A 26,208-nucleotide genomic window follows, 5' to 3' on the forward strand; every position below is an offset into this window, starting at 1 on the left:
CTCTGTTTCATGCCCCAGGATCTCTAGTCGGAGTGGTGAGGTCATAGCAGGCACAATCCTGCTGTGTGTCTCCAGTGTTGTCCCCATGGTGCTATGGGTTGGTGAGGAATATTGTGTCTCGTGGAGGGGCCGGCCCTCTGGTCCTCTCTGAGCATTGGCTGCTCTGAGCAGAAATATTGTCCTCAGGGCTTGGTGGGCCAGGATGTGCTTCACTCCTTTTTCTTCCCGCCCCCCTTTGTTTGCTCCTGTGAGCCCTGACCAGACACATCCCTCTCCTTGAGCTGTAGCTTCAGTGCTGTCTTCTGAAATTATTTCTGCTTTCCTCTGAAATGTTTTATTCCCAGGGACAGGGACTATCCACTTAGTTGGTAATGGGGCCGGCCCCTCAGGCCTCTCTATCGGTTCCCTGCTTCATGCTGTGTTTTGCGTTTTTGTCTTGGAGCACTGGGTTGAAGTCTGGCCCCTCTTTCCCTGTGGAGACACAATCAACACCCTCCCCTTGGGTGGTTTGAGTGCCCTGTTTCCCCTGGTTACCCATGTGGGTATTTCCCCTCCTTTTTAGTTGGCTACCATATGCATCCCTGGGTTTAGTCCGTCTCCTGCCATATTACCTGGACGTCACCCCAGGAATGTATGTAAACAGCAGCTTCTCACCTCTATCCCTTTTGGAATTTTTGAGCTTACCTCAGCAGACTCATGTTGTACCTGTCCTTTTGTGCTTGACTTACTTCGCTTAGCATAATTTCCTCCAGTTCTTCCCATGCGGTGATATGCTTCATGCGTTCATCACTGCTTTTTAGGGGTACGTTGTGCTCCATTGTATGTATGTTCCACAGTTTTTGAATCCATTCATCTGTTGGTGAAAATTTGGGTTGTTTCCAACTCCTAAAAACTGTGAGAGATTAGGGCAAAGCATGTACAGATGTGCTTTATACAATTGATGTATGTATATGTGTGGATTGTGATAAGAGTTGTATGAACCCCTAATAAAATGTAAAAAAAAACAAAATACTGTGAACTGGGCTGCAATGAACTTTGGAGCACAGATGTCTGGCTGTGGTTTGTTTCTTGTCTCTTCTGGGTATATGCCCAGTAGGGGGATTGCTGGGTCACATGTTCTAGATATTTCCACCTGTTCTAGATATTGCCAAATTGATTAGCATTATGATTGTACATGCCTACAGATCCACCAGCAGTGGACAAGTGTTCCTCTCTCTCCAAAGCCCCTCCAACATTTGTTACTTTCTGATATTTTTGAACTGGCTATCTTTGAGGGTATTAGGTAGTATCTCATAATTGTTTTAATTTGCTTTTCTCTTATGACTAGAGATCTGGAGCATTTTTTCATATATTTATTGGCCATTTGGATTTCTGCCTATGAGCAACTTCTGTTCAGGTCCTTTGCCCACCTCCTCAGTGGAAAATTGTTTTGTTTTTTTCTTGTAAGTTAGCCAAGTATTGTAGATTTTAATAATAAAACCTTTGTCTGATGTGTCATTACTAAAGATGTTTTCCCATTCTGTTATCTCTCTTATTACTTCTTGGTGAATTATTTTTATGTACACAGTGTTATATCTTTAGTATATCACATTTGGCAATTTGTGCCTCTTCTGTGTTTGTGTCTTTCCCTATTTCCGATAGCCTATAAATTCTGAGTCAAAGTTCTCGGATTTTTCCCAATTCCCTCATTGGTAGTCCTAATACTTTGGGGTTTTATCTCTAGGTCTGTGATCCACCTTGGGTTTATTCTTGTGCTTGGAGTGAGGGAAGGGTCTTGCTTCATTTTTCAGCAGAGATGTATCCATTTTTACCAGCACCATGTATTGAAGAGGGCATCCACTTCCCAATTGATATTTTTGGTGCCTGTATTGAAGACCAATTGTCTGTATGCTGATGATTTTATTTCTGGGTTTTCAGTGCTTTAACATTGGTCTTAATATCTATCATTATACCAATGTCACACTATTTTGACCATTGTGGCTGTGTAGTATGTGCTAAAGTTGGCTAAAGCAAGCCCTCCAACTTTGTCCTTCTTCTTGAGGAGTTTTCTGCTAATTCTGAATTTCTTACCTCTTCATATTAAGTTGGTAATCTGTTTTTCCAATTCTTTGAAGAAAGATGATGGTATTTGGACAGGATAGCATTGAACTTAAATAGTGCCATAGGTAGAACCGATATCTTTACTATATTGAGTCTTCCAATCCACGAACATGGATTGTCTTTCTATTTGTTCAGGTCACCCTTGGTTTCTTTTAATAGTGTTTTGTAGATTTCCTCATACATATCTTTCCCCTCTTCTGTAAAGATGGCAAACTCCCAAATTCTTTCTATGAAGCTTGTATAACTCTATTACCTAAACCGGGCAAGGCTCCCACAAGAATCGAGAACTACAGACCAATTTCCCTAATGAACATCAATGCAAAAATTCTTAACAAAATACTGGCCCACAGAACACAAAAGTGTATTAAACAAATAATTCATCATGACCATGTGGGATTCATATCAGGGATGCAGGGATGGTGCAACATACAAAAGACCATTATTATTCCCCGCAATGGAATGAAAAACTATAAGAATTACATGATAATGTTGATAGATGTGGGGAAAAAAAACATTTGACAGCATCCAATATAAATTTCTGTTTAAGACACTCAAGAAGACAGGAATGGAAGAAAAAATCCTCAATACAATACAAGGTGTATATGAAAAACCAACAGCAAATATGGTATTCAATGGAGAAAAGATGAGATCCATTCTTCTGAAAAAGGGAACTAGACAAAGATGTCCCTTGTCCCCACTCCTATTTAACATCGTGCTGCAGGTCCTAGCTAACACTATAAGGCCAAGAAAAGACATCAAAGGAAGAAGTGAAATCATCATTATTTGCAGATGATATGATTTTATATATGGAAAATCCAAAAAGCTCCATGAGAGGATTACTGGAAGCAACAGAGGAATATGGCAGAGTGGTAGGATACAGGATAAACAAAGAGAAGTTTATCTCACTACTATACACAACTTCCTCTTTCTCACTGACCTTCTATTTGACCAAGCATGTTGTGCTTTCCTAGGACAAGTACCACCTGATAACATGTGCAAAGTATGTGAGATGAAGTCTTGCCATCCCTGCTCCTAAGGGTTCTGGGTATACTTCTTATAAGATAGTGTGTTCATTCTTCATATTCCAGATTCTTCCCCCATGCAGTCATTCAAAACCGTCCATTCTCCTAACTTCCTTTTCATTGTGAAGCTTTTACATCCCTATTAAACCCAAACATGTAGACACAGAGTAAATTCTGACTGATAGGAATGTGTACATGTTTTCCAAGTCTGTAAATCTCCATTGGAAGTGACACACACCTTTATCCCATGGAGTAGCTGAGAAGTTTGAACCACCAACCTGAAAATTATTAGCCCAACATTTACCCAACAGCACCATATTAGTTTTGTTATTTTTTAATACCAAAACTTGGATCGGGTGCACATTTTTGGTCTTTAACACTGTCAAAATTGTTGCCTGCAGCTGATTCTTCCAATGCAATCGTTTTCTGTTTTGTTTTAAATTCCCTCGCTCATTTCCATGGGTATTCATTGTGAATCCAAGGAAAATTAAATCCTTGACAACTTTAATAGTTTCAAAATTTATCATAATATTGCTTATTGGTCAAGTTGTTAGGATTTTTACTTTCTTTGCATTAGAGTGACATCCATACAAAAGGCTGTAGTCTTTGATCTTCATCTCTAAGTGTTTCAAGCTTTTCCAACATTTAGCAAAGTAGACCATCTGCATATTGCAGGCTGCTAATGAATTGTTAATGAACTAGTACACCTCAATTTTTTATATTCTGTGCTTCTACATGTATTTCAGCTTCAGAATAGTTGTTCAGTATACAAGGTGAATGCGCATGGTATAAGAATAGAGGTGTGCTGGAATTCCCACTCTTGAAGCTGTTATCCATAGTTTGTTAGGATCTACATAGTCAAATGCCTTGAATGTTCAATAATATACAATTAAACATTTTTCTGGTGCTATTTGCTATCATAGTCAGCCTCAAAAATAAAACATTATTAAGAAAACTTTTACACATTCAGTTACAAAGCAGACCGTTCACAGAAGAGTTAGTGACTATCATAGTTTATTGGAGCTATGTATAACTTTTAAAAGGAGCACTTCAGAAATTATCTTTCTTTGCCATACTATGAAACACATAGTAAAGCATGAGTAAATGTTGGTGAATGATGAAGTTGGTGTAACACAGTGAAGGGATATAAATGATATGTCCTTAATTTCTGAATTCTGTAGGGTCACTTTTCTATGCAATGAGCTCATATATAATTTTCTTCCAGGACAGTCAGTCGTTTCCTAGATTTCTCACAATAGACTGCCGAATGATTCCAGAGATACATCAGTTTTCCTGAAACATTTTAATTGGTATCTCATAATTTCTGGAGTCTTGTGTTTTGCTAATATTTTTATTACAACTTGAACTTCTTCCATCAAAACCATTGATTCTTGATCATTTATCATTACTTCTTGAAGTTTTACAGTGACTGTATATTCTTTCCATTTTTAAATGTTTCCTATGTCATTCTATATTTTGACCATAGAATATTTCATTATTATCTCTCAAGTATTAGAATTTGTACTTCTCTTCTTTCAGGTTGAGAAATACTGAGGTGTGTTTGTTTTTTAGTTTTTCTCTTGATCTCTACTTTAGGCCTTTCCCTTCTCCATTTTAACTTCTCAAACCACTTGGTGCATCCCTGATGCATCTCTTACACTTCATTTCTACCTTTAACCTAACCTATTACATAGTCAAGAGGAAGTTTCTGAGTGTCTTCTTACAGACTCTGCAAGATGTGTATTTACATAGCCTTTCCTTATTTTTGTGTCTTTTTAATGACATTTTAGTTTCTTTGCAATGATGTTTCATGCCATTGCATGATTCATCTGATGTTCAGGCATTAGTGGTCAATGGAACATATATATTCTTGAGATGGCCTCTAACATCACAAGTGGAATTCACTGATGGTCATATTTTGGCTCACAAACTCATTGTAATTTTCTTCCATTTCCACTTGAACTTACCTATGTGCCCGCCGGTTGCACAGTGATGATGTTGAGCTCTTCCATCCATCGTTTCTTTCCACAGATACAGTCTGCTCCAATTCCTGTGAATTCCCATCGGCAAGGTCCACAAATATATTTGCTGTTTATGTTGCTGGGAAAGAAAATTTGTAATGAATAAGTCCTAATCTTGCAAAATTCTCATCAGGCCTATTAATAGACCATATTTTGCAACCAGTAAACCTTCTTTGCTTCTAACATGTATTCTCCAATCACCAGTTATTATCAAGCATCTTAATGTATGCACAATCACTTTCAGAGTGAAGAATTTGGGGAATTTTCTTCATTTTCAGTTTCAGTTGTTGGTGAGAAAATTAGAATAATTCTTATGTTAACTTGTATCCATTTTGGTAGCATGGATCATATGCTATCACTTAAAATATACTTTTCAACTCTGAATGCAGTATCAGTGTTAATGCATTTAATTTCTCGGTAGACTACTGCCAGTTTCTCTAGATTTATACTTCGTTCATGTCACATTCTAATGATCAACAGAAGTTTACAGTTGTTTCTTCCTGGTGTTAGTAATTTAATGTAAGCACGTGAACATGTCAAAAGCTTACTCCCTTCTCCACAGAAAGATCAATGACTTGGAGGAGGCAGCTCTCCACAAGTTGAATTTTTCGTGCTTTGCAAACTGAGCATCTCATCTTCTGATATTGTTGAGATGTTGACTATCAAATATGGTTCTACTGCTGTTGGTGACACAGTGGCTAAATGTTCAGAAGTTGTCTGTCTTTCTTCTTCCTTGTGGGTCTTAGTCTAGACGTTCATTGAGCCTAGCCCCCATTAGTCACCCAGCTGGGATTTGAAATACCAGTGGAAAGGCTGGGCACCATTAGGGCAGCATCCCAGCCCTGCAAGTCAAGAAAATGATGATGAACGATGGACTGAGAAAATAAGCATCATTCATTTTCCTGGAATGAATGTTTTAGCAACTATGCATTAGAATTTATGCCCTAATATTCTTCTGTTTCTCAGGTGAGAAGTGCCTCAGTTCTTGGCTTCACACCAGAAAGAATTCACGCTGAAGCCTGGTTTGTGACCCAAGTGGGTTCGATAAAGACAGGAGAAATTTCAGGCATTACAGTCACTGGCACCGAACACCCCACATGGCGGCCTGGGAGGAGAGAGAGGGAGAGAGAGAGAGGGAGAGAGAGAGAGGGAGAGAGAGAGAGAGACTATGGCCCAACTGAGTGGAACTGCGGCCAGGCAGAGCAGAAGGCATAGCTGGAAAAGACAGCGCTGGTCTCCAGCCTTGCTCTGGGAGGAGTGGTCGATGGTGCTGGTTGACCGTTTTGGCTAATTTAAGCCCACCTAGCCTAGATTGGGTCAATCCAGGTGTACCACCCACCTAGGTGAGTCAACCCCCTCCTAGCTCAGGGCCTGAATTGCAGCATGCCCTATAGCCTTTATGGACTTCCAACTTCCTGTGAGGGGGTCCCTAGGCATGCAGAGGAACAAGCCCCTATCTCTATCTTGCTACCTACGACTAACTCCATACAGATGAATGGAAGCAGTACTTGCAATAAAATGAGGCATTGCATGGGTAAATCTGCCACGCAGATGGCTGTACGGTGTTAAAGAGCGAAGATGTCACTGTAAGAAACAGGTGTTCGTATCCTGCCTCATGGTATTTTCAACTGCCTCATATGCACGTGGAAGCTGAAAAATAAATAAGGATGACCTAAGAAGAATTCATGCATTTCAATTATGGTGTTGCAAAGAATATTGATATGGCCAAGACTTCCAGAAGTACAAGCTAATTCAATTAGGAAGAAATACTGCCAGAATGCTCCCTAGAAAGGAGTCTGGTGATACATCCTTTCCCGTTCTTTGGCATGTTATCACCAGAGACCAGTTCCGGGAAAAGGACATCAGACACGGGAAAGCGAGGGTCGGAAGAAAGAGGAAGGCTTTACAGGGACAGATTGGACCGTGGCTCCAGCAGTGGACTTCAACGTACGGACCACTGAGAGGACGCCAGAGGACCAGGCACTGTTGGTTTTGTTGCACGTAGCCTTGCTACGAGTGAGAAGCAACTGAAAGAAATCGAGCAATAACTCTAAGATAATTTTAAATCGTCTAACATATTAAGTGAGAATGGTAAAGTTACCATAAATAAAAAAAAGCCTTTGTACATTTTATATTTTAGGTTGTGGATTTAAAATGTATTTGTGATAGTCAAAAAAGAAACAGGAAGTCTTTTTTGACATGTCTAATTAGAAAGAATTAAGAATTTGACTAAAGGAAAAGTATTATGATGACAAATATATATGCCATTCACTAAGATTGTATCGCTTTCACATATCTTTTATGCTCTTCCACTGAAGTTTTACAGACAAGGGAAACAAATAACAGGTTTTAGTGTGCTAGAAATGATTTTAATGTGGGTGTTAAAGCCGTCACCTGCCTTTGCGCCATCCCTTATAAAATTCCAGGGAGGGCAGGCATAGCTGACATTTGATTTGCTTGATGCTTTCTCAGCATCATGATGAGGTAATACAAACAACATGTCAATAGTATTAGAGGGTGGACTTGGATGAATGTAATACTATTTTAAATTCGGTTGGTGTTTGATTAGCATTTATATATATACAAACACATACATATTTTTCATACATCTCTAATGCAATCACCAGAATTCCAGAATACCTAGAGAAAGAAAATTTACACCTTCTGATGAAGTCCTTGTTTTTGTGAAAGTTAACATTACAATAATGAAATCTCAGGATGACGAGCTATCCTTACTTAGTCCTTTAGCAGCCAGCAGCTGTGTACTGTATGTAATAATGTTGTTAGCAAAATCAGTTTCCCTAAGAATATGCACCCAGAAATATAAGGGAGAATAAATGTCAAGCGGGGACTTTTATGTGTTTTAAATAAGGTAGATCTAAACTTAATATTTAGATTGATAAATTCACAAAGACAATTACTGGTTAGGGATGGCTGGTCTAGGCTTTACATGAGGTAATGGAAATAGAAAAATATTTCTATTTGTCTCAGTTATCCAAACTATATTTCCAGAAATTTTTTTTATATCTCATCTTCATTTGTTACTGTCTCAGTCCAAGTGCACAACAGTGAAAATTGAAAATTGGTAAAAAATAAAATTTGGGCATGTTTCTATTTATAATGTTCCATGTTTAAATTTAATAAACTGAAATAAATTTACTGTAGTGCTCATTTCTTCTTATAAGTCTTAAAAATAATTAGCTATCAACCTTACAAAAGACTCATAAATCATTCCTGGTAGTATATTAAATGTTATTTTTATCTACAATGGACATCGGGTTGATGTGCCTCAAAATATTTATGAGGGGAAAAATCACAAAGATTAAAATGTTGAAATATATTCTGTAATAAGAAATGTTGGGCAAAATTATAATTTACATATTTACATAATTGATATTTTTCTAACACAACTAAGTTTGGTGGACAGGGTTGTGGGCAAAGGCAGGCTGCAATCACCTAGAATCCATTTTAAGATCTTATATTAATAATATAAAATGTGTAAGGTTTTAAAACATCATATTTAGACTAATGCAAAAGCCATGGAATTCTAATTCACTTTCTGCTCTATCATTTAAATGTTACTGTAATTCTTAATTCATGTGCCAACTTCTTTTCCCTTACATTTCTATTTCAAGGACCAAGAGTCCAGCTACACGATCATCAAATCCAAAGAGACCACTATTACTGCAGAGGACCTGAAACCAGCATCAGTGTATGTCTTCCAAATTCGAGCCCGCACGGCAGCCGGCTATGGTATCTACAGTCGGAGATTTGAGTTTGAAACCACCCCAGTGTGTAAGTCATTTTAATTACTGTCACCACATGTCTCTGTAAAGGTTACAACAAAAGAGTCCGCAGATCAATACCTTCCCAGGACACTCTGTCAGTCTCACTCCCCTTCTCTCTCTTGCAGACAAGAGCCTTTCCGATGGGAGGTTCTGTCGTGCTATTGTGTTAGGTTGGTGGGTTGACACACGTGTCCCTGACTTCTCAGCATATTTAGTCTACTGGGAGATGAAATACCAAGCGATACTTCAGAAATGTTTAAACTTTGTTTAAAAGACTTACCTTCTATTACTACCATATGTTATTGGCTTATTGCCACTGAATTTTCATTTGTTTGATTAAATCATTCCCCGAGGACTGATCTTTCTGTGAAAATACCATGGGAGTGTTCATAGGATTGAAGCTAAGACCCCCTCCAAAATAAAAATCTGCCAGTCTTGCTTTTGAATGGAGATTCTGGCAATATTTCTGGAGCACATGTTTTATGTTGTTAAATTTTGATTAAGTTCAAAATAATTTTAGATTCAATAAACTTAAATTCAGTAAATACTGAGAACACTTACTTGTCCTAAGTCAAACGTACTAAAAGTCCATTAGAATATCACAGTTACTTGCTTTGTCTAGAGATACAGAGCTAACAGAATTATTACATTGTTAAGAAGAAAATGACACACAGAAGTATTGTGAAATTATATATATATACATATATATATATATATATATATATATATATATATATATATATATACTTAAAGTATGGTGATATAAGCAGCTCTAGTCGTGCTCTCAACTAGGCATTGAATTTCTAACCACAATCTGTGAGATCTGAACCACCGGCTGGTCGTCAGGGGAAGGGAGGCTGTGGCAGCCATACGTTTGACAGCTTCTGGAACCCTACTTAGAGTTGACCGGAGAGCGGTGGGTACACATGAATAAATGATTTTAAAAGTGACAGATAAAATGTTTGCTTATTTCTTTGGAAATAAATAAGTGTTTTGGTATCAGGTTTACTTCAAAAGGGTTAGAGGTATATTTTAAATAAACGTCTCAATAAACGTGTATAAAATGATCCTTTGGAAAGCACTAAATATTACTGTTTAAATAGTGCTAATGGAACTATTTAGAAAAAATGATATTTATCACTTGATAAATAGAAAATTTTCTACTAAACATTAGAAAAGTATTGAATATTGCCTACCTAAAAGATCCCCAGTGTCAAAAATAATAAAACATATCCTTTCATTAAGATGGAAGTTTTAGCACTGAAGTTTAATTGATACTGCTACAGTTTTAATCTCCAAGGCTATTCAGAAAAATCCTCTAATAGATTTGATAAGATCTATACAATTAGTCAGAAAAAGCATATGGTGTTATTAATAGATTTTCAAACAGAATTATGTATCATTTAATCTCTCACTTTAATTCTAAATAGGAATTATAACACAAAACTTGCTATATAAGCTGACCTAACCTAATGTGCCTTGACTCTGCACAGCATTAGTTGTGTATTCTACTCATCTGGTCTACCGACTTAAGGATAAAATGTAATAATATTTAAAAAATACTTTAGTGAATTAATAGCTGTATGTGTTAGACCAGATTGACTAGAGAAATAAATCCAGTGACATTCATATCTGTGCAAGAAAGAGCTTTATATCAAAAAGTAATTATGCATCAATGAATCATCCCAGCCCAGTCCGACTCAAATCCATAGGTCCAACACTGGTCCATAAGTCCATCTTCAGACTCATGCAGCCACCTGCAATGATGCAGAATGCAGGAATATCACAGGCTGGTGGATGCAAAGTCTTGTGGATTTAATAGCACTGGAGGCAACTCCCGGGTCTGGCAGCGCCCGGCAGCAGGAAGGTGTAGGCAGAGAGAGGGGGGTACCCACTGTTCTCCTTGTGAGGCAATGGCAATGGCGCCAACTCCAGGCACATCTCAGAGAGGTCACCGCAGGAAGGAGAAGAGAGAGAAGGAGGGGCCGGTCTCCAGCCAGCCTTAGATCTTGGTCACAGCTCCAGAAGGGTTCATAGAGCTGTAAGCTGAATGACAGTCTAAACTCCCCCTGGATCCTCTTACTGGTGCCATGTTGGCACAAAACAAAACAAAGCAAAGGAAAGAAAGCCCTCACTATCACACTCTACAAATGAAATTTCTTTTTTTTAATTCAGAAAATGTACTCCGTGTTAGGGTGTCTTAATGTTTAGCAAATAATTTTTCTTTGGATTTCTCCATATTACCTCCTGGAAAATTTTGTTGAAATTTTAGTTTCTGGGCAAACCAGAATTTTTCAGTCAGTTATTGAGAAAGCTAGATGCATTTTTTTATCACATAAGCTTTTGCTATCTCTTCTAGGCTGTCTATTTTTTAATTTTTTCTATACAATTTCCAGAAGAAAAGAAATATAGAAATATTTTAACTAAAAATCAGACTCTGGTGTCATAATAATTGTACCTAAAAGAGCTCCTCAACAGTCCATGATTTCAGGAGGTAGCACGTGAGCAAGAACCAATGGGGCTGAAAGAACAAGTTCAAACTGCACTGAATGCAGTGGCCAAAAGCAAGACTTCAGGAGTTGATGGAATAGCCATAACAATGTTTCAGAAACCTGAAGAAGCAGTGAAAGCTCTTACTAGTCAATGCCAGGGAATTTTGATTGCTGTTGTCAGATGAAGCTTGGCTATACATATAGAAAACCAGAAAGATGTTTACTTCTGTGTCATTGACTATATGAAGTCATTGGACTGTATGAACCATAATCAACTGTGGATAAACTTGAGAAAATGGCAATTTCAGAACATTTTATTGTGTTCATGTGAAATGTGTACATGGACCGAGGGACAGATGTGCAAAAGGGAAGAAAATACTTCATGGGTTAAAATTAGGAAAGGTGTGCATCAGGCTTGTATCCTCTCCCCATGCATCTTCAGTCTGTATGATAATCAAATCATCATAGAAGCTGGATTATATTAAGAAGAATGTGGCATTCATGTTGAAGGAAGGCTTATTAGCAACCTGTGATATGCAGATGACACACCTTGCCAGGGGCTTAAGAGGAGACCAAATGTTTTGAGAATGATGAAGGCACTGAATGGGCAAATGTGCTTTATACAATTGATGTATGTATGGATTGTGATGAATTTTATAAGACCTAATAAAATGATTTTTAAAAATTTCTATCTTTATTCTTTCTTCTCCCTTTCCTCCCTCCCTCCTCCCCATCTCTTTCTTTCCTTACACTTTACACGCATGCTTTGATAATTTATTGGCTGTATTTTTGTGAATATAATTTGATAATTAACATTTATGGTCTATAATGATCAGATATTGCTGTTGCTTTGTTTTTTTTTGTTGTGTACCATGGAGTTAGAGAATAAGAATATAGTCTATTTTTTTAAATATATACTATAGCTGTCTTATACACCACCTGGAAATTAAAAATATATATATCATTTAAATTTTCCTTTTATTTATTCCTCGTCATGACTTTTTGAGGGCCTCAGGTTATGATAAATGAAAACCCCTCCTTTTTCAAGGCTGATAGAGTTATAAGAGGCATATGGATGCAATGGCAGAATGCTCACATTCTCTGAAGATTCAGGTTTAATTCCCACCAAAGTAGCACGAGTGTAGCCATCAACTACCCTCTAGTAGAGTTTTACATGGTGTTTTGGTGCTGAGTAAATGTCATCAGAGCTTACAAGTGCAGAGGTCCATGACTTATACCCAGGACCGAATTAACAGGATTGCAATGGCAAAACATTGGCTAATCTACTCTGTAGTTATTACAGAAAGCCTTATATAGTCCTATGTGAGTAAGAACTTATTAAAATGGAATGGGTTTAATTTCACTTTTTCCAGACAAACACAAGTTATGGAGAAAAGTTAACTTTCAAAAAGTTAACCAACAAAAATCTTATTCATTATGGCTTTCTGATATCATTGGGCATTTCATCATGATGAAAAAGAGGCAAACTCTGCAGTGGTAATTAACAACCACAAAATCTTAAAGGGCATTAAGAAATAACACACATTAGTAGTTAAAATAGTGCTTTTCAAAGTTTCTGTAGTATTTATATCATATGCCATTCATTAGATGGGTATTGTGCAGACTCTTGTGAAATTACTTGAAATTATTTATTTAACAACTATCTGATTCAGATAAAGTACATATAATTTCCCCACTGGATCCCTAAAATGTAAAAAAGTACTATCTTCCTAGAAGGACACCATTCATGGGGAAAGAAGGTGACAAAGAACAAGAGAAAGGCACTTAACAAGATGAATTCACTCAATGACTCCAACACTGGACCCCAGCGTAGGAAACATTGTTGGGTGTCCGGCCTGGGAAATGACTTATTGTGCTGTGCACTTGGTCACTATGAGTAGCAACTGACTCCACAACATCTAACAACATCACATGTGTTTGACTTATAACTCTTAGGGTAGAGTTGATTTTTTCTTCTTGATTGATCATTTGAGAACAAAGACTTCAGTAAGTTTCTCTTCTGAAGCCAAATGTAGCTGTTCAAGTCTGCACTCTGTGGGGTTGCTATGAGTATGATTTGATTTGAATGGAATGGGTTCCATTTCACTATTGCCATACTAACACATTATGGAGAAAGGACCTGTAACCTACTTCCAAAATGTCAGCCTACGAAATGCTTGTTCAACATGAATTTCCTATATCATTTCTTCATGATGAAAAGCGGCTGACTTTGCTCACGATAATTCACAACAACTCTTATAGGGGCTTACCTTATAATTCAAGTATTTCATGAAAAAATTAAATATGTTTTTTATTATTTATATAAAACATTTTGTTTATTCATAAGAGATGATGTTGGTGTTAGTTACCATCCATTTGGTTCCAACCCATAGCGACCTTACGTACAACAGAATGAAACACTGCCCAGCTCTGGGTCACCCTCAAAAGCATTGCCATGTTTGTGCCTAAGGTACAAGGGGAACATTTTTCTGTAAATAATTCTTTTTATTTCTGTTATATATAGAAGTAATTGTCCAAATTATCATGCCCATACCAAGAGGAAATAGTAGGGGAAAGATAAATTAAAAAAAAAAAAACTTACATTACTTTGGAAAGTATATTGAAAGTGAGGTTTTGAATTGGGGACTTCCAATCATTATTTCCAGTCCATGTTTTAGTTTATTATTTATACAAATTCACAATTCTGATTTTATTGTCCATAAATATAAATGTATTTACAATGAACTAATTATATATCACTCTCATTCTCAAAAGTAATGAAAGACAAAAACTTGCCACCAACAAAGAATCTACAGTGATTGAACCATTTAAGCAAAACTAGTGATTCTTTGTTGGTATGCATGTTTTTATTCTGGTTCATATGACTTGCCTTGAAACATATATCTCACGTGTAAATAAACAAATGGAACATTGTACCAATGTCTATCTTTGTTGTGATAGAAAGTATAATTAAATGTTTTGCAGCAAACAAAAAATAATGATAAAGAAATAGAAGATTTCTACTTGTGTCTTCAGTAAGGAGTTGATAAAATTTCCAATACATTAATCATCATTGGTGATTGGGACACAAAAACAAAGAGGAAAGAAACAGTGGTTAGAAAATACAGTCTTGGTGAGAGTAACAAAGCTGGAAATCAAATGATAGGATTTTTCAAGATCAACAAATACCTCTTTTCAACAACATAAATGGAAAATGTACACATGGATTTCTTCAGATAAAATACACAGAATTTAAATTAAATGCATCTATGGATGGAGAATATCAATATCAGCAGCTAAAACCAATCCAGGAACAGACTGTTGAACAGATCATCAATTGCTCATACGTAATTTCCAGCTAGAAGTGAAGAAAATTAAAACAGGTCCATGAGAATCAAAATAATACCTTAAGTCTAGCCACCCTTTTTTTGAGAACACCTCAAGAAGTGATTTGCTGCATTGAGCACTAGTGGCAGAAAACTTAATGCTCTGTGGGAAGAATGTGCAATCAGGATTTGAGGAAGGCTTATTATCAACCTGTGATATGCAGGTGCCACCATCTTGTTGGCTGAAAGTGAGGGGGACTTGGAGCACTTGCTGAAGGTCAAAGATTGCAACCTTCTGTATGGATTATAACTCAATGTCATGAAGAGCAAAATCCTCACAACTAGACAGATAGCATCATGATAAATGGAGAAAAGGTTCAGTTTGGCAAGGATTTTGTCTTGCTTGGGTCTACAAGCAATGCTCATGGAAGCAGAAGTCAAGAGATCAAAAAATGAGTTGCCTTAGATAAATCTGCTGCACAAGAATTCTTTTGATGATTAAAGAGAAAAGTTATTACCTTGAGGTGTAAGGAGTACCTGGCCGAAGTCATGGTATTTTACATTGCCTCTTATGTGTGTGAAAATTGAGCATTGTATAATGAAGATGGAAGAAGAATCTTTGCATTTGAATTGTGGTAGCAGTGAAAGCCATTGAAAGTGTCATGTGCTGCTAAGAAAATGAACCAATCAGTTTTGGAAAAAATACAGTCGGACTGTTGCTTAGAGTCTATGGTGGCGAGTCTTTCTCTTACATATTTTGGATATGTTGTCAGGAGAGACCAGTTCTTATAGAAGGACATCATGTTTGGCTAAATACATGGAGGCTCATAATGAAAAGAATGGAGGCCCACTGTGAGATGGATTGACACAGTGGCCGCAAAGATTGGCTCAAGCACAGGAATCATTTGTGGATGCTGCAGAATTGGGCAGTGTTTCTTTCTGATGTGCAAAGGGTTACTGTGGGTAGGAGCCAACTTGATGGCCCCTAACAATAAATATTTATAGTATGAATGGCTGCCTAATTGTGGCTTTCATGTGCATGTCTCTAATGGGTCACATTGGATAACATCCTCGTTTTTTTGGTCTGTCAGACTCTCTTTAAGTGTTTCCATTGCCTTCCACCCATATATATTAGTTCTTGTAATATATCTTTGTCAAACTTTTCTAACTCAATGATAAGCTTTCCAAAAATATAATTAAGAAAGTAAAATAAATAGAATATAAATTTAAAATTGGGGTGTGTGAGCAATGTCAAGAAAAACAAGGCAACATCTTAGTCACATATTGTTGCTGTTGTTAGATGCCATGGGCTTGGTGTCCACTCACAGTGGCCGCATGCACAGCTGAACAGAACCCTGCCTGGTCCTCTGCCATCCTCACAATTGTTCTTCCACCTACTATTGCCACCGTCACTGTGTCAAACCGTCTCGTTGGAGGCCTTCCTTTGGATTGCTGCCCTTCTGCTGTACTAAGCATAGTGTCTTTCTCCAGGGAATGATCTTCCCTGAGAAACACCTGATTTCTTGTTTTGTTTTGCTCTTACTCCACATTGAATTAGTCGTGTTTTTTCTTCTAACTTAAACAGTGAATATTACTAAACTATCGTTCATTTTAACTATTAATCACTAAAGCTAAACATAGTATTCTATATTTCCCAGAAAGTAGGCATATTTGTAATGTTGAAGAGATATCCTGTAATCAGAATATTAATTGTTATAATTAATAAATTTTAGTGACTACATTATACATTGTCTCAAATTTGCTTTTAAGAACGCTCAGAACACATCTAGATTAGTTTTTGTGTGTGTGTGTGTGTGTGTGTGTGTGTGTTATTGTTTGAAGTGAACTTGTTTGTCACAAGACTCCAAGTCCACATCAGTTTCACTTTCCTCCTTTTTTCTTTAAGCCCCTCAGACCACTGTTTAGGTTTGAGGGCTAAGGAATCTGGAGGGTCTAGATTAGTTTTTTAAAATAATCTATCAATGTTTAATGTTTTATCTTCACACCTAAATTCTTTATTCAATGAACTGCTGGTAACCTACGGCGGGATCCCTGAAGCGAAAACAGAGAGCCATGACGTCACATGTCTAACCACATAAGAATTTTACTCCCTTCAGAAGAGCTGGCATCTCTAGTTCTCTCCAAGTTCTTTAATTTCAGTTCTAACTTTTCAGCAGTTCTAACTGACAAGCAACAGTCATCTTCTAGGAGGGGAAATTCAGCTACATACTGCACTCAGTCTCTACCACCCGAAGGGGAAGTCTGAGGGAGAGCGTGGGCTGGAGCTTGGAAGGAGGCCAACCTGATGAGCTTCTGCTCTCCATGATCTCAAGTCCACCGATGGTCGATGACTCCTGCATCGCCCTATTGCACGTGGGAAAGAAATTAGAATCCACTTCCATTTTCATGGACAGCTTTCTTTTGCCAGCCTGTTTTGCCATGGTGGACTACAAGCCCTCAGACGTGAAGAGCATATTTGGAAATAAAAACTCTCTCTGCATTTGAATCTGTTAAAGTACCGGCAGTATACTTGTCTATCATCACATGTATGAGACAATTCACACACATACAGCTAAACAGCTAAACCATGTGTTTATGGCTTCCACTAGATAGAGTGCGGTAAAGAAATAAAAAGAATATTCCGCTTTAACCAGGTAACAACCGAACCAAGGATCCAGTCTCATCATCTTTCCTTCTAGACAAACCTCTTGCTAGGGAAATGCTTGGGGGAGTGGGGGGGGAGATGCTTGCATGGAGATAAGGGGCTCCTTCCAGTTTCCTTTGCTACACAAAGGACTGTGTTAATGGTCAAAAGCCAAACTCTGTGATCAAAGACTGATGTCTGGAGGCCTACACCAATTGGAAATAATGACTTGCTTCAGTGGGCAAAATCAGGAGGCTAGTTATACCTGGCTAGTGACTGTGCCCATCCTGATGAACCAGAAGCAGCTCAAGGGAAATGGTATAAGTTGTATAAGAGAATCCACTCCTCTCTGTGGTAAGCAGAAACCACCCTTGGAGGTGACATTCCATTACTGGTTAGGGAAAGGAACTGTTCAGTAAAGGTGTCTACTTCTGGTCTGGTTGGTCAGTATCACTTGCAAGCAGAGTACTTCACAATGATTGGATCACATTCTTAGGAGATAATCTAATTTCTGTACTTTTAGACTTCATAAAGTGTTAGAGATATCAAAGACTTTTTAACAAACACAAAAGATGTTGGAAAACATAAGCAGCTAAAGGTGCATATCTTAAATAAAACATTACCACATGTTAAATATGTTAAAATAACCATATTTTCATATATAGGGCTTTTTTGGTGGTGTTGCTGAAGAATTGATAAATATAGAGAAATTGATATTATCCTTGGAATTCTAGATTTGTAGTTCAGTTAGCATGGTTGATAATATTACTGATTGTGGCATGACAAGCAAAGAAATAAATAATGAGAACACTTTTCAACTGTTCCCTATTAGAAATAGCTCATGAATTAAACAAGACATGTAAAATAACCAATAATTAAAACAAATTTGAAAATATAAAATGCTGGAAATTTTAAGTAGTAAAAAATTATTTAAAATCATCTTTACAGATTTTTTTAATTTAACTGCTATGCCATTAAAAAGTCTAATTTCAATAAAAAATAGAGTAAAACAAATAAATATTATTTATTATTTAACTTTGCTTTAAAATAGTTAGTATACCATTAGTATTTATTTTAATGAAACAAATATTATAAATAAAATTATATTCATATTTATATCATTGGAGGTGAATTTCATATATATAGTATCATACACATGTGCATATTATGGAACATCATCATGTCTTATCTAGTACAAAAATTATGAACAATTATTCACGATTTTTCTAAAAAGGAATTATAACTCTGACACTGCTTTCCTTTTACTCATACACTACATTAATATTAACCATTTCCTTTAAACCTAACCAATAAAAAATCCTAAACTATCAATCATTTTTACAGTTAATCGCTGAGGCTAAAAAGATTTGTAAAAAGAGTCAAATTAGAAGGGCTTTTGAAAGCCGGACTGAAAATTTGAGAATCTCTATGATCTTTGTAGGTACTTAACACAAGTCCATGAGAGGCCCAAGGAATACTTTAAGTAGCCTGAGTTGCTACTGATGAATTGTACAGAAATGATTGAATTAAGTAGGTGAGTGTTGGATGAGAATAAGCAATGCATAGGGGGGAAAATCGAAGAAGAACAAAAATATTAAACAACTAACATGTAACCAGGGGCTAAGGAGAAGCAACGTTCATTAAAAGAAATTAAAGAGAAAGAAAATCAGTTTAGTTTGTTGGATGGATTTATTGTACATTCATCTGTTGGTTTGTTTCCTTGCTAATGATCTTGGCATGTTGTTTTTCAACATGTGTGTTTACTTGTAGCAATCCAATCTGTTTTAGAAGGATAACAGACAATAATTGTTTAATGCACTAATGCTTCAAAAACAAGACATGACCATATAAACTTGTGAACTATCAGTTGATGGTTGTTAACAAACCCTATGAGCTACACATATGTAAACATAAGAGAGAGACAAGGAAGCAGTATGAGTGAAGAAAGGGAAGCAGGAAGACGAGTGAGGAGGATTTCAGACAAGGAACTACCAAGCACTCACTTATACAATGCGGGGAGAGAATTTGGAGCCAATAGTAGTGACTCCAAAAGTGTCTTCAGAAAGTGACAAGAAGAAAAGAGATTGTCCGATGTAATGGAAATCAAGCATAGGAGAGTGGTAAGGATGAGGTCAATGCTCAACAATGTAAATCCTTATCGTGTGGGGTAAAGTGAACGGAAACATACTCAGTGTATACATTTTATTTATAGGATTTCCAGCAGGAAAAGGGAAGGTCAAGGTCAGGGTCAATTTAACACTGTTGGCGTTCAGAAAATATGATGGTTTCTAAACAACTCTGACAAGATAAGGGAATAAAGCAAGAGATGATAGCATAGCATTATTAGCTACTATTTATTAAATACTGTGCTTATTGTTTTACATTACCTCGTATAATCTTCACGACACATTAAATAGCCCAGGGATTTTTTTCCTATTTTGAGACTAAGTAAATGAGAATTTAGAAGCCTAACAAACTTCTTTTGGTTCATACATGAAGGAAGTGTGCTAGTTGGCATTCAAACCCAAGTCATACTAATTCCAGATAAGTTTAGGCTTAAGGAGTTCATTGGTGACTCAAAGAGTTAAGCATTCACGTTCTAAATGAAGCATTGGTGGCTCCAACCCACCCCAAAGCACCTCAAACATAAACCTGATAGTCTGCTTCTGAGAAATCACACTTCTAGGAAACTCTGTGGGACAGTTATATCTGCCCATATGAATCTTATGTAAGTAGGAATCAGCGCTACAGAACCTAGGAACAACAAGAGGAGACATTTGTGTACGTTTTTAAATGGTAGATAAAAGTAATGAATTGGGAAGAGAAGCCCCTTCCCTGAGAGAAAAATGTAACGGAGAAAGGAAACAGGTAGGGGAATTCTAACCACTTGGGCAGATTGTAAAGGATCACTCAGTCACTCACCGCCACCAAGTCAATTCCAACTCATAGTGTTCTCACGTGACAGGGGGAACTACCCAGTAGGCTTCCGAAACAAGAACTCATTGGGAGTAGAAATTCTTATGGTGTGGACAATATTTTGGGAGTAGAAAGTCTGTATCTTTCTCCTGTGGAGTGGCAGGTGGTTTTGAACAGCTGGACTTGAGATTTGAAAGCCCATATATAACCACTATGATAAAGCTTTAGTGTAACGTAGAGTAGTCAAGTCTTAAAGTCACGGTTAGTCATAACAAAATTTATTTATGGAGGTATATTTAACCATGAATTTCAGACTTGAAATTTTTATTAAACGTAAATTTTAACATTTCTAAAATAATGGAAGTTTGGATGGGTTAGTGTATAGAGAAAATTGGAAAGACTTATAATGAGGCATTTGTTAGTGTATTAGTAAGAGAGAATCAAAAGCACGGTACTGGTTGAAATAAATAGCATTGAGCTTATACTAGACAAAACTTTGCATGGTTTTTTTTAGAAGTATCCCTTCTATCACAACCTCCAAAAGAGAACTAAGCAAAAAATATGTTCAAAGTAATCAGGATTCATAAATTAATAAAGAAAAGCCTGGAGAAGGCAACTGGCAAGAGTGATTTAGTTCTGGCTTAACCAATTTATACTGTAATCCCTTACCATAGGCTTCATGATTAGGAATAATAATAAAAGGAAAAAGTAAAGAGAACAATACAGGTGAGCAGTTGTTTAATTAAATGGGTATCACCTCAGAAGAGAGATAGTAAGTAATTATTCTACATGTCCATTAACCCTTGTTGGTGGGGCTAGGTGCAATTGAATCTATTTCGGCAAGCGGTGACCCTGTCTATGTACCAAAGAATGAACACTACCCAGCTCTTCATCTTCCTCATGACTGTATGGGTGCGCCTTTGGGGGGACAGCTGTTAATCCATCTCATCAAGAGAAGGGTGGAGGGCCTTCCTCTGAATCACTGAACCTTTGTGATAATGATGTCATTTTCAGGACCTGGGACTTTCTGACCACAAGTTCAAAGTAGGTAAAATGAGCAAAAATGAACACATGAAATGATAAACTCCTGACATATGATTCTTCTGATTTTAAACCAGGCAGCATCCCTTGGTCTGTCTGAACAATTGCCTCTTGATCTATACATAGTCTTTAGGAGCACAATTAAGTGAGAAGTCTCATTCTTCACAGAGTTATGTGTAGTTTGTGATGATCTACATGTTCAAATACCATTGCATAGTCAAAAGTAAATATCTTTCTTGGATATTTACAAAATTCATCTGCCATTAGCCATGATGCCCTGCATTCTATCCCATAGTCTGAATCTAGCTTGAATTTCAGGCAGTTCCCTGCCAATGCACTGCTGTAGTGGTGTTTTGTTTTTTAACTCATCTTCAGGAAATTTTACTTGCATGTTATATTAATGCTATTGTGCAATAATTTGTATTTTGCAATGGGTCACTCTAAATATCCCGGGAGAGACAGTGAGTGCTTTGGCGCAGCGTGTTTCTTGAAACATTTCAAATTAGTATTCTGTCAATTTCTGGAGCCTTGTTTTTCCCCAAGCCCCGCTGTGTTGCTAGGACTTCTTCCTTCACACTACCAGTTCTTGACCAAACTTCATGAAATGGTTTAATTGTCACCATTTTTCTTACTCTTTTCATATATTATCATAATTCTGTACTTTGGCTTCTGGAACTGCCTTTGGAAATTTTCTCTTTAGATCTTTACTTCGTCCTTTCTTCAGTTTGCTTTCGCTAGTCTACATTCAACAGCAAGTTTCAAAATCTCTTCTGACATCCACTGTGGCTTTTTTGTTTGCTTTGTTTTCCTTTCCTGTGCTTTTAATCACCCTTTGCTTCCTTCATTTATGCTGTTCTTGATGTTATCACACAACTTGTCTGGTGCTTGGGTGTTAGTGTTCACATGCATCACATTGGTTTTGCCATGTTCTCTAATGCAGGTGAAGTATACTGAAGGTGGTAATTTGGCTGTTGTGGGTTTGTTTTAATTTTCTTCAAATTAAACCTGAGCTTGCATCAACTTGCTCTCAATACTAGTGAGCACCATCTATCAGCAGTGCTAACAAGATTCGCCGTAAATCCTTGACAATATTATAAAATGCAAAAAAATATTTAGCGTCAACAAATATTGGTTAAAAACAACCAAAGGTAAAGTGACTTCAAATCAAAAGAAGCATTTGAAGTTTAAACGTTTCTGATTGGGCGAACACCTGCTAAGTGCTTTAAATTGACAAATGAATATAATGTTCTTGTGATTCATCCAACTAAATAAGAATTTGAGATCATGGAGGTTAATGAGTGCTACTCTGGAAATATCCACATGATATAATTAAACAATGAGCATACTCAGTTTTTCATTGAGGAATTCTTGAGAAGATTATAAAATATATTCTACTCTGTATGTTTGTTCTTTAATAAGGAATTATATATCAATTCAGGAACAAAATTCAGATGTGTTATAGGTAGAGCTATCTCATGACTCCCTTAGTAATTATAGGTTTGTTGTATATTATACTATTACTATGTCCTCTGTAATGTTGAAATGGAAATTCTTTTATTTAAGGCATGTATGCTTTTGAAAACGATTATTCAAAGGAATCTAATTGTATCTCTAATGTATCTGATTTAAATATATATGGATCTTACTTTTAAGTTATTCTATTTATAAAATATACGTATTGATTATAATATTGCTTGAAATGAATTTCTATATAAAATGTTCTCTATAAAATATATATTATTATATTCAGAACAATATTTTATATTTACATCAATGAATGAGATCTTAACCACAGCATTTTCGACTTCAAGCCATGTGGGCTGAGACAGACCTTTTCTGAATTAACTAGATTTTCTTCTCCAGCACAGCAGTATGTGGACTTTATAAATGTCAAATCCCGCATAACTGTTCCCTCATATTTAGATGAAGGTGTTTGAAGCAAATGATGAAATTCCTTTTAACTTGCAAACTTAAGTCCCTAGATGAATTCTCTGCAAACAGTATCAACTATTTTTTATGATAAGGAGATAATCAGTGACTTACTGAAGCTTTTGAAATTTATTTGGAGAGTAAATATTTTTTTTTCCTAAAGATGCTTGCTTTTGAGAAAAGATCTTAGGGATAAATCTCAGCCAAGTGGGAAAGAATTGCTTAAAACCTGAATTGATTCCCGAGTATTGATTATGGAGTGTTCAGCAGCTCCTGTTTCTGAAGCGTATGTATGATCCCTTTAACCACCACTTCCGTTCTTGTGTCTCATGCTAGCAGTTGCAGCATCCGGCGACGAGAGCCAGATCCCTATCATCGCTGTGTCTGTGACCGTGGGAGTCTTTTTGTTGGCAGTGGTCATCGGCTTTCTGCTCAGTGGAAGGTAAGAGGGGACGGTGATTCTGATCCTCTGCAGCTATCTCTTCGTGTCCTTGCACTGGGCATTTGGCAAAGCACATACCAAAACACATCAAGCCAGTAATATGGCAATAGATAACCTTAATAAATTAAGGTTTTTTAACCCTTGCCTTGCTGTGGTAGTGTTTAACTTTGAGTACACGACTTCTCCTTTCCAGGCATGCTCTCTTCACAGCATTGCATTGACTTGACTTGTAACTTTATTCTGTAATTAATACTCGTGTAAGCATCTCCCTCTTTTTTGCTAGAGTTTTGCTAATTTTAATCTGATTTTCTTCTCCCATGTATGTATGATGGCCTGCTCAATTTTAGTCATTGTTCCTGAAAATATGTGTCTCTTTCTACCAGATTTATAGGAAGAGGATTAATAACTCTCATTATCCACATTCTAGAAAACATGCACTTCAAAAATAAAACATTTTTAAGGAGTTCTGTAATTTTCACTTTCTGAATTATTTAAACTAGAACATGTTAGTGATGCGTAATACTTATTTAATGTGAACTTTATAATTATAAATAAGTATACTAATATGTAGGCTACATATCTCCATGCTCCTCCTTTTAAATCAAAGTGGAAGAGGCAAGAAGCATCCTTTGGAGTCATGCTCTGGAACTGGGTGGAACCCAATCACCTAAAACATACTTTGTAATAGAACAACTTTCATTTTATATTCAGCCCATCTTTAAAAGGCTTGTGCCGGAATGAGATATATCCCTGTGGATTAGGCAATTATAGAAAACTTGCTAAAAATCTTCATGGAAAGGTTTAACCCTGCAAAAAAATTGTGAAAATGTACTGTAAGTTTTGAAAAAACATCAGAAAATCAATATTTATATTGATTTTGTTACAGCTGTACTTATTTACTTCTGACTCTTCAGCACCTATTCAACTCATAAATATACAGAATTGGGTATTTTTCAATATACTGCATATTATATTCTGAAAAGATTTATAACTACAACCTTATATTACAGCGGTGTCCATTTATTTTCATAAAACGCTGCTGCTGTAGTTGAACACACTATCTCATATGTGAATATTTTCTTCTTTTTTCTGCCAGCTCTTTTTCAGGTAATAGTATTCAATGGCTCCTTGATAATTTAGGTAGTAATTGGTTTAGTAATCCAAAACATTTTACTATTTAGGTTAGCAATTATACATCTCTGAAATATCTAACTTTAAGGCAGTTAATGGTCTGCAGAGGAAAAATAATCCGGTCTCTTGGCTTTCTATGATGGTCTCACAGATGTCTACTCTGAAGTTACATGGGGAGAATGCCTACGTAGATGCTTACTCATATAAGAACATTTCACTAATTAAATTAAGTGATTATTAAATATCCACTCAGATTTTGATGAAATAGACGTTTCCTTATTGAATTTGTAAGATTTGACCAAATATGAGAATTATGGTGATTGGTTCAAAAGAAGAAAGAACCAGCATGGGAAAGTTGTCTTTGACCCCGACAGGGTTAATGGTTCTGATGTTTTTAATATGATTCACTTACTGAAAACTAACATATGGACTGTGTCCTTCCTTGCTGAAAAGTCAAATAAACATTATTTTTTTTGGGGGGGGAAACAGTAAGGGCATAATGAATTATTTTTATTTATCTCTACACTCACAAAAAAAATAAAAATCTAGATAAAAGCAAAGCCTAGAAGCTGATACATTTTCACATTTCTAAGTGTCATGAAGATCACACATGGAACACGAAGTATCTGTTACAGTTATAACATAGTGTATTGCTTTGACTAAACTATTATTAGTGTGCGTTTATTAATAGTACTTTTAAAGGGTCCTTTCTTACCCATATGTTTATGAAATCCTGTTCTCTACAAACATCTTTACTAAATATATAGAGACTTAATATTTAAATTATCTATACATTATCTAAAGATTAACATTGTATGAAAGATTTGACAGAAATATCAATATAACTATAATTTTTAAGTTAAAGATATCATAGTTTACACAACCATATGCACATCTATTCCATGTGTAAGTCATTTTGCTGCCAAAACCCCCAGAAATTTCAATATCATTTCTGTATTAGAAGAAAATCTACACCCGAGACAAAGCTTAAGTTTCTGCAAAACTATATCAATGGATTGATATGAGCATCTTTGGTATTTAGCTTAATAAATGTATATTATTTAAAAAATAGCAACATTATTTAAATTCGTGAATTGTTTATTCATATTCATATATTTCTCCTGAAATTTAATAACATAATCCAGACTGGAATGTTGAGCCTAGGAATTTTCACATGAAAGATTATCAAATTTTACTAAGAAACCATCTGGAATTAGTTATTTTATTAATAATTTTTACACTGAATTTGTAATATTTTGTTTTGTTGGATTCCAAATGGCACTCAACTGGAGACAGATATAATATTAACATCTTGGAAAACTCATTTGATTTTATGTTATATATATACATATATAT

At 36.3% G+C, this 26,208-nt stretch overlaps 1 protein-coding gene across 9 annotated transcripts in view; it reads left to right on the forward strand.

The window, feature by feature from the left end:
• The window catches only part of EPHA5 (EPH receptor A5), a 378,384-nt gene that overhangs the window by 259,867 nt on the left and 92,309 nt on the right, over window positions 1–26,208 (forward strand). For 4 of the 9 annotated variants that reach the window (XM_075544946.1, XM_075544949.1, XM_075544953.1 and 1 more), the window contains 2 exons: window positions 8,779–8,938; window positions 23,616–23,721. In XM_075544946.1, coding sequence (XP_075401061.1) covers window positions 8,779–8,938; window positions 23,616–23,721 — 266 coding nt within the window. Of the gene's footprint in view, window positions 1–8,778; window positions 8,939–20,342; window positions 20,352–20,911; window positions 20,935–23,539; window positions 23,549–23,615; window positions 23,722–26,208 lie in introns of all 9 variants that reach the window. The other 5 variants (XM_075544947.1, XM_075544950.1, XM_075544952.1 and 2 more) reach the window with 2 other exon arrangements.

Source organism: Tenrec ecaudatus, chromosome 3 (genome assembly GCF_050624435.1).
Source record: "Tenrec ecaudatus isolate mTenEca1 chromosome 3, mTenEca1.hap1, whole genome shotgun sequence".
Classification (NCBI taxonomy): Eukaryota; Metazoa; Chordata; class Mammalia; order Afrosoricida; family Tenrecidae; genus Tenrec; species Tenrec ecaudatus.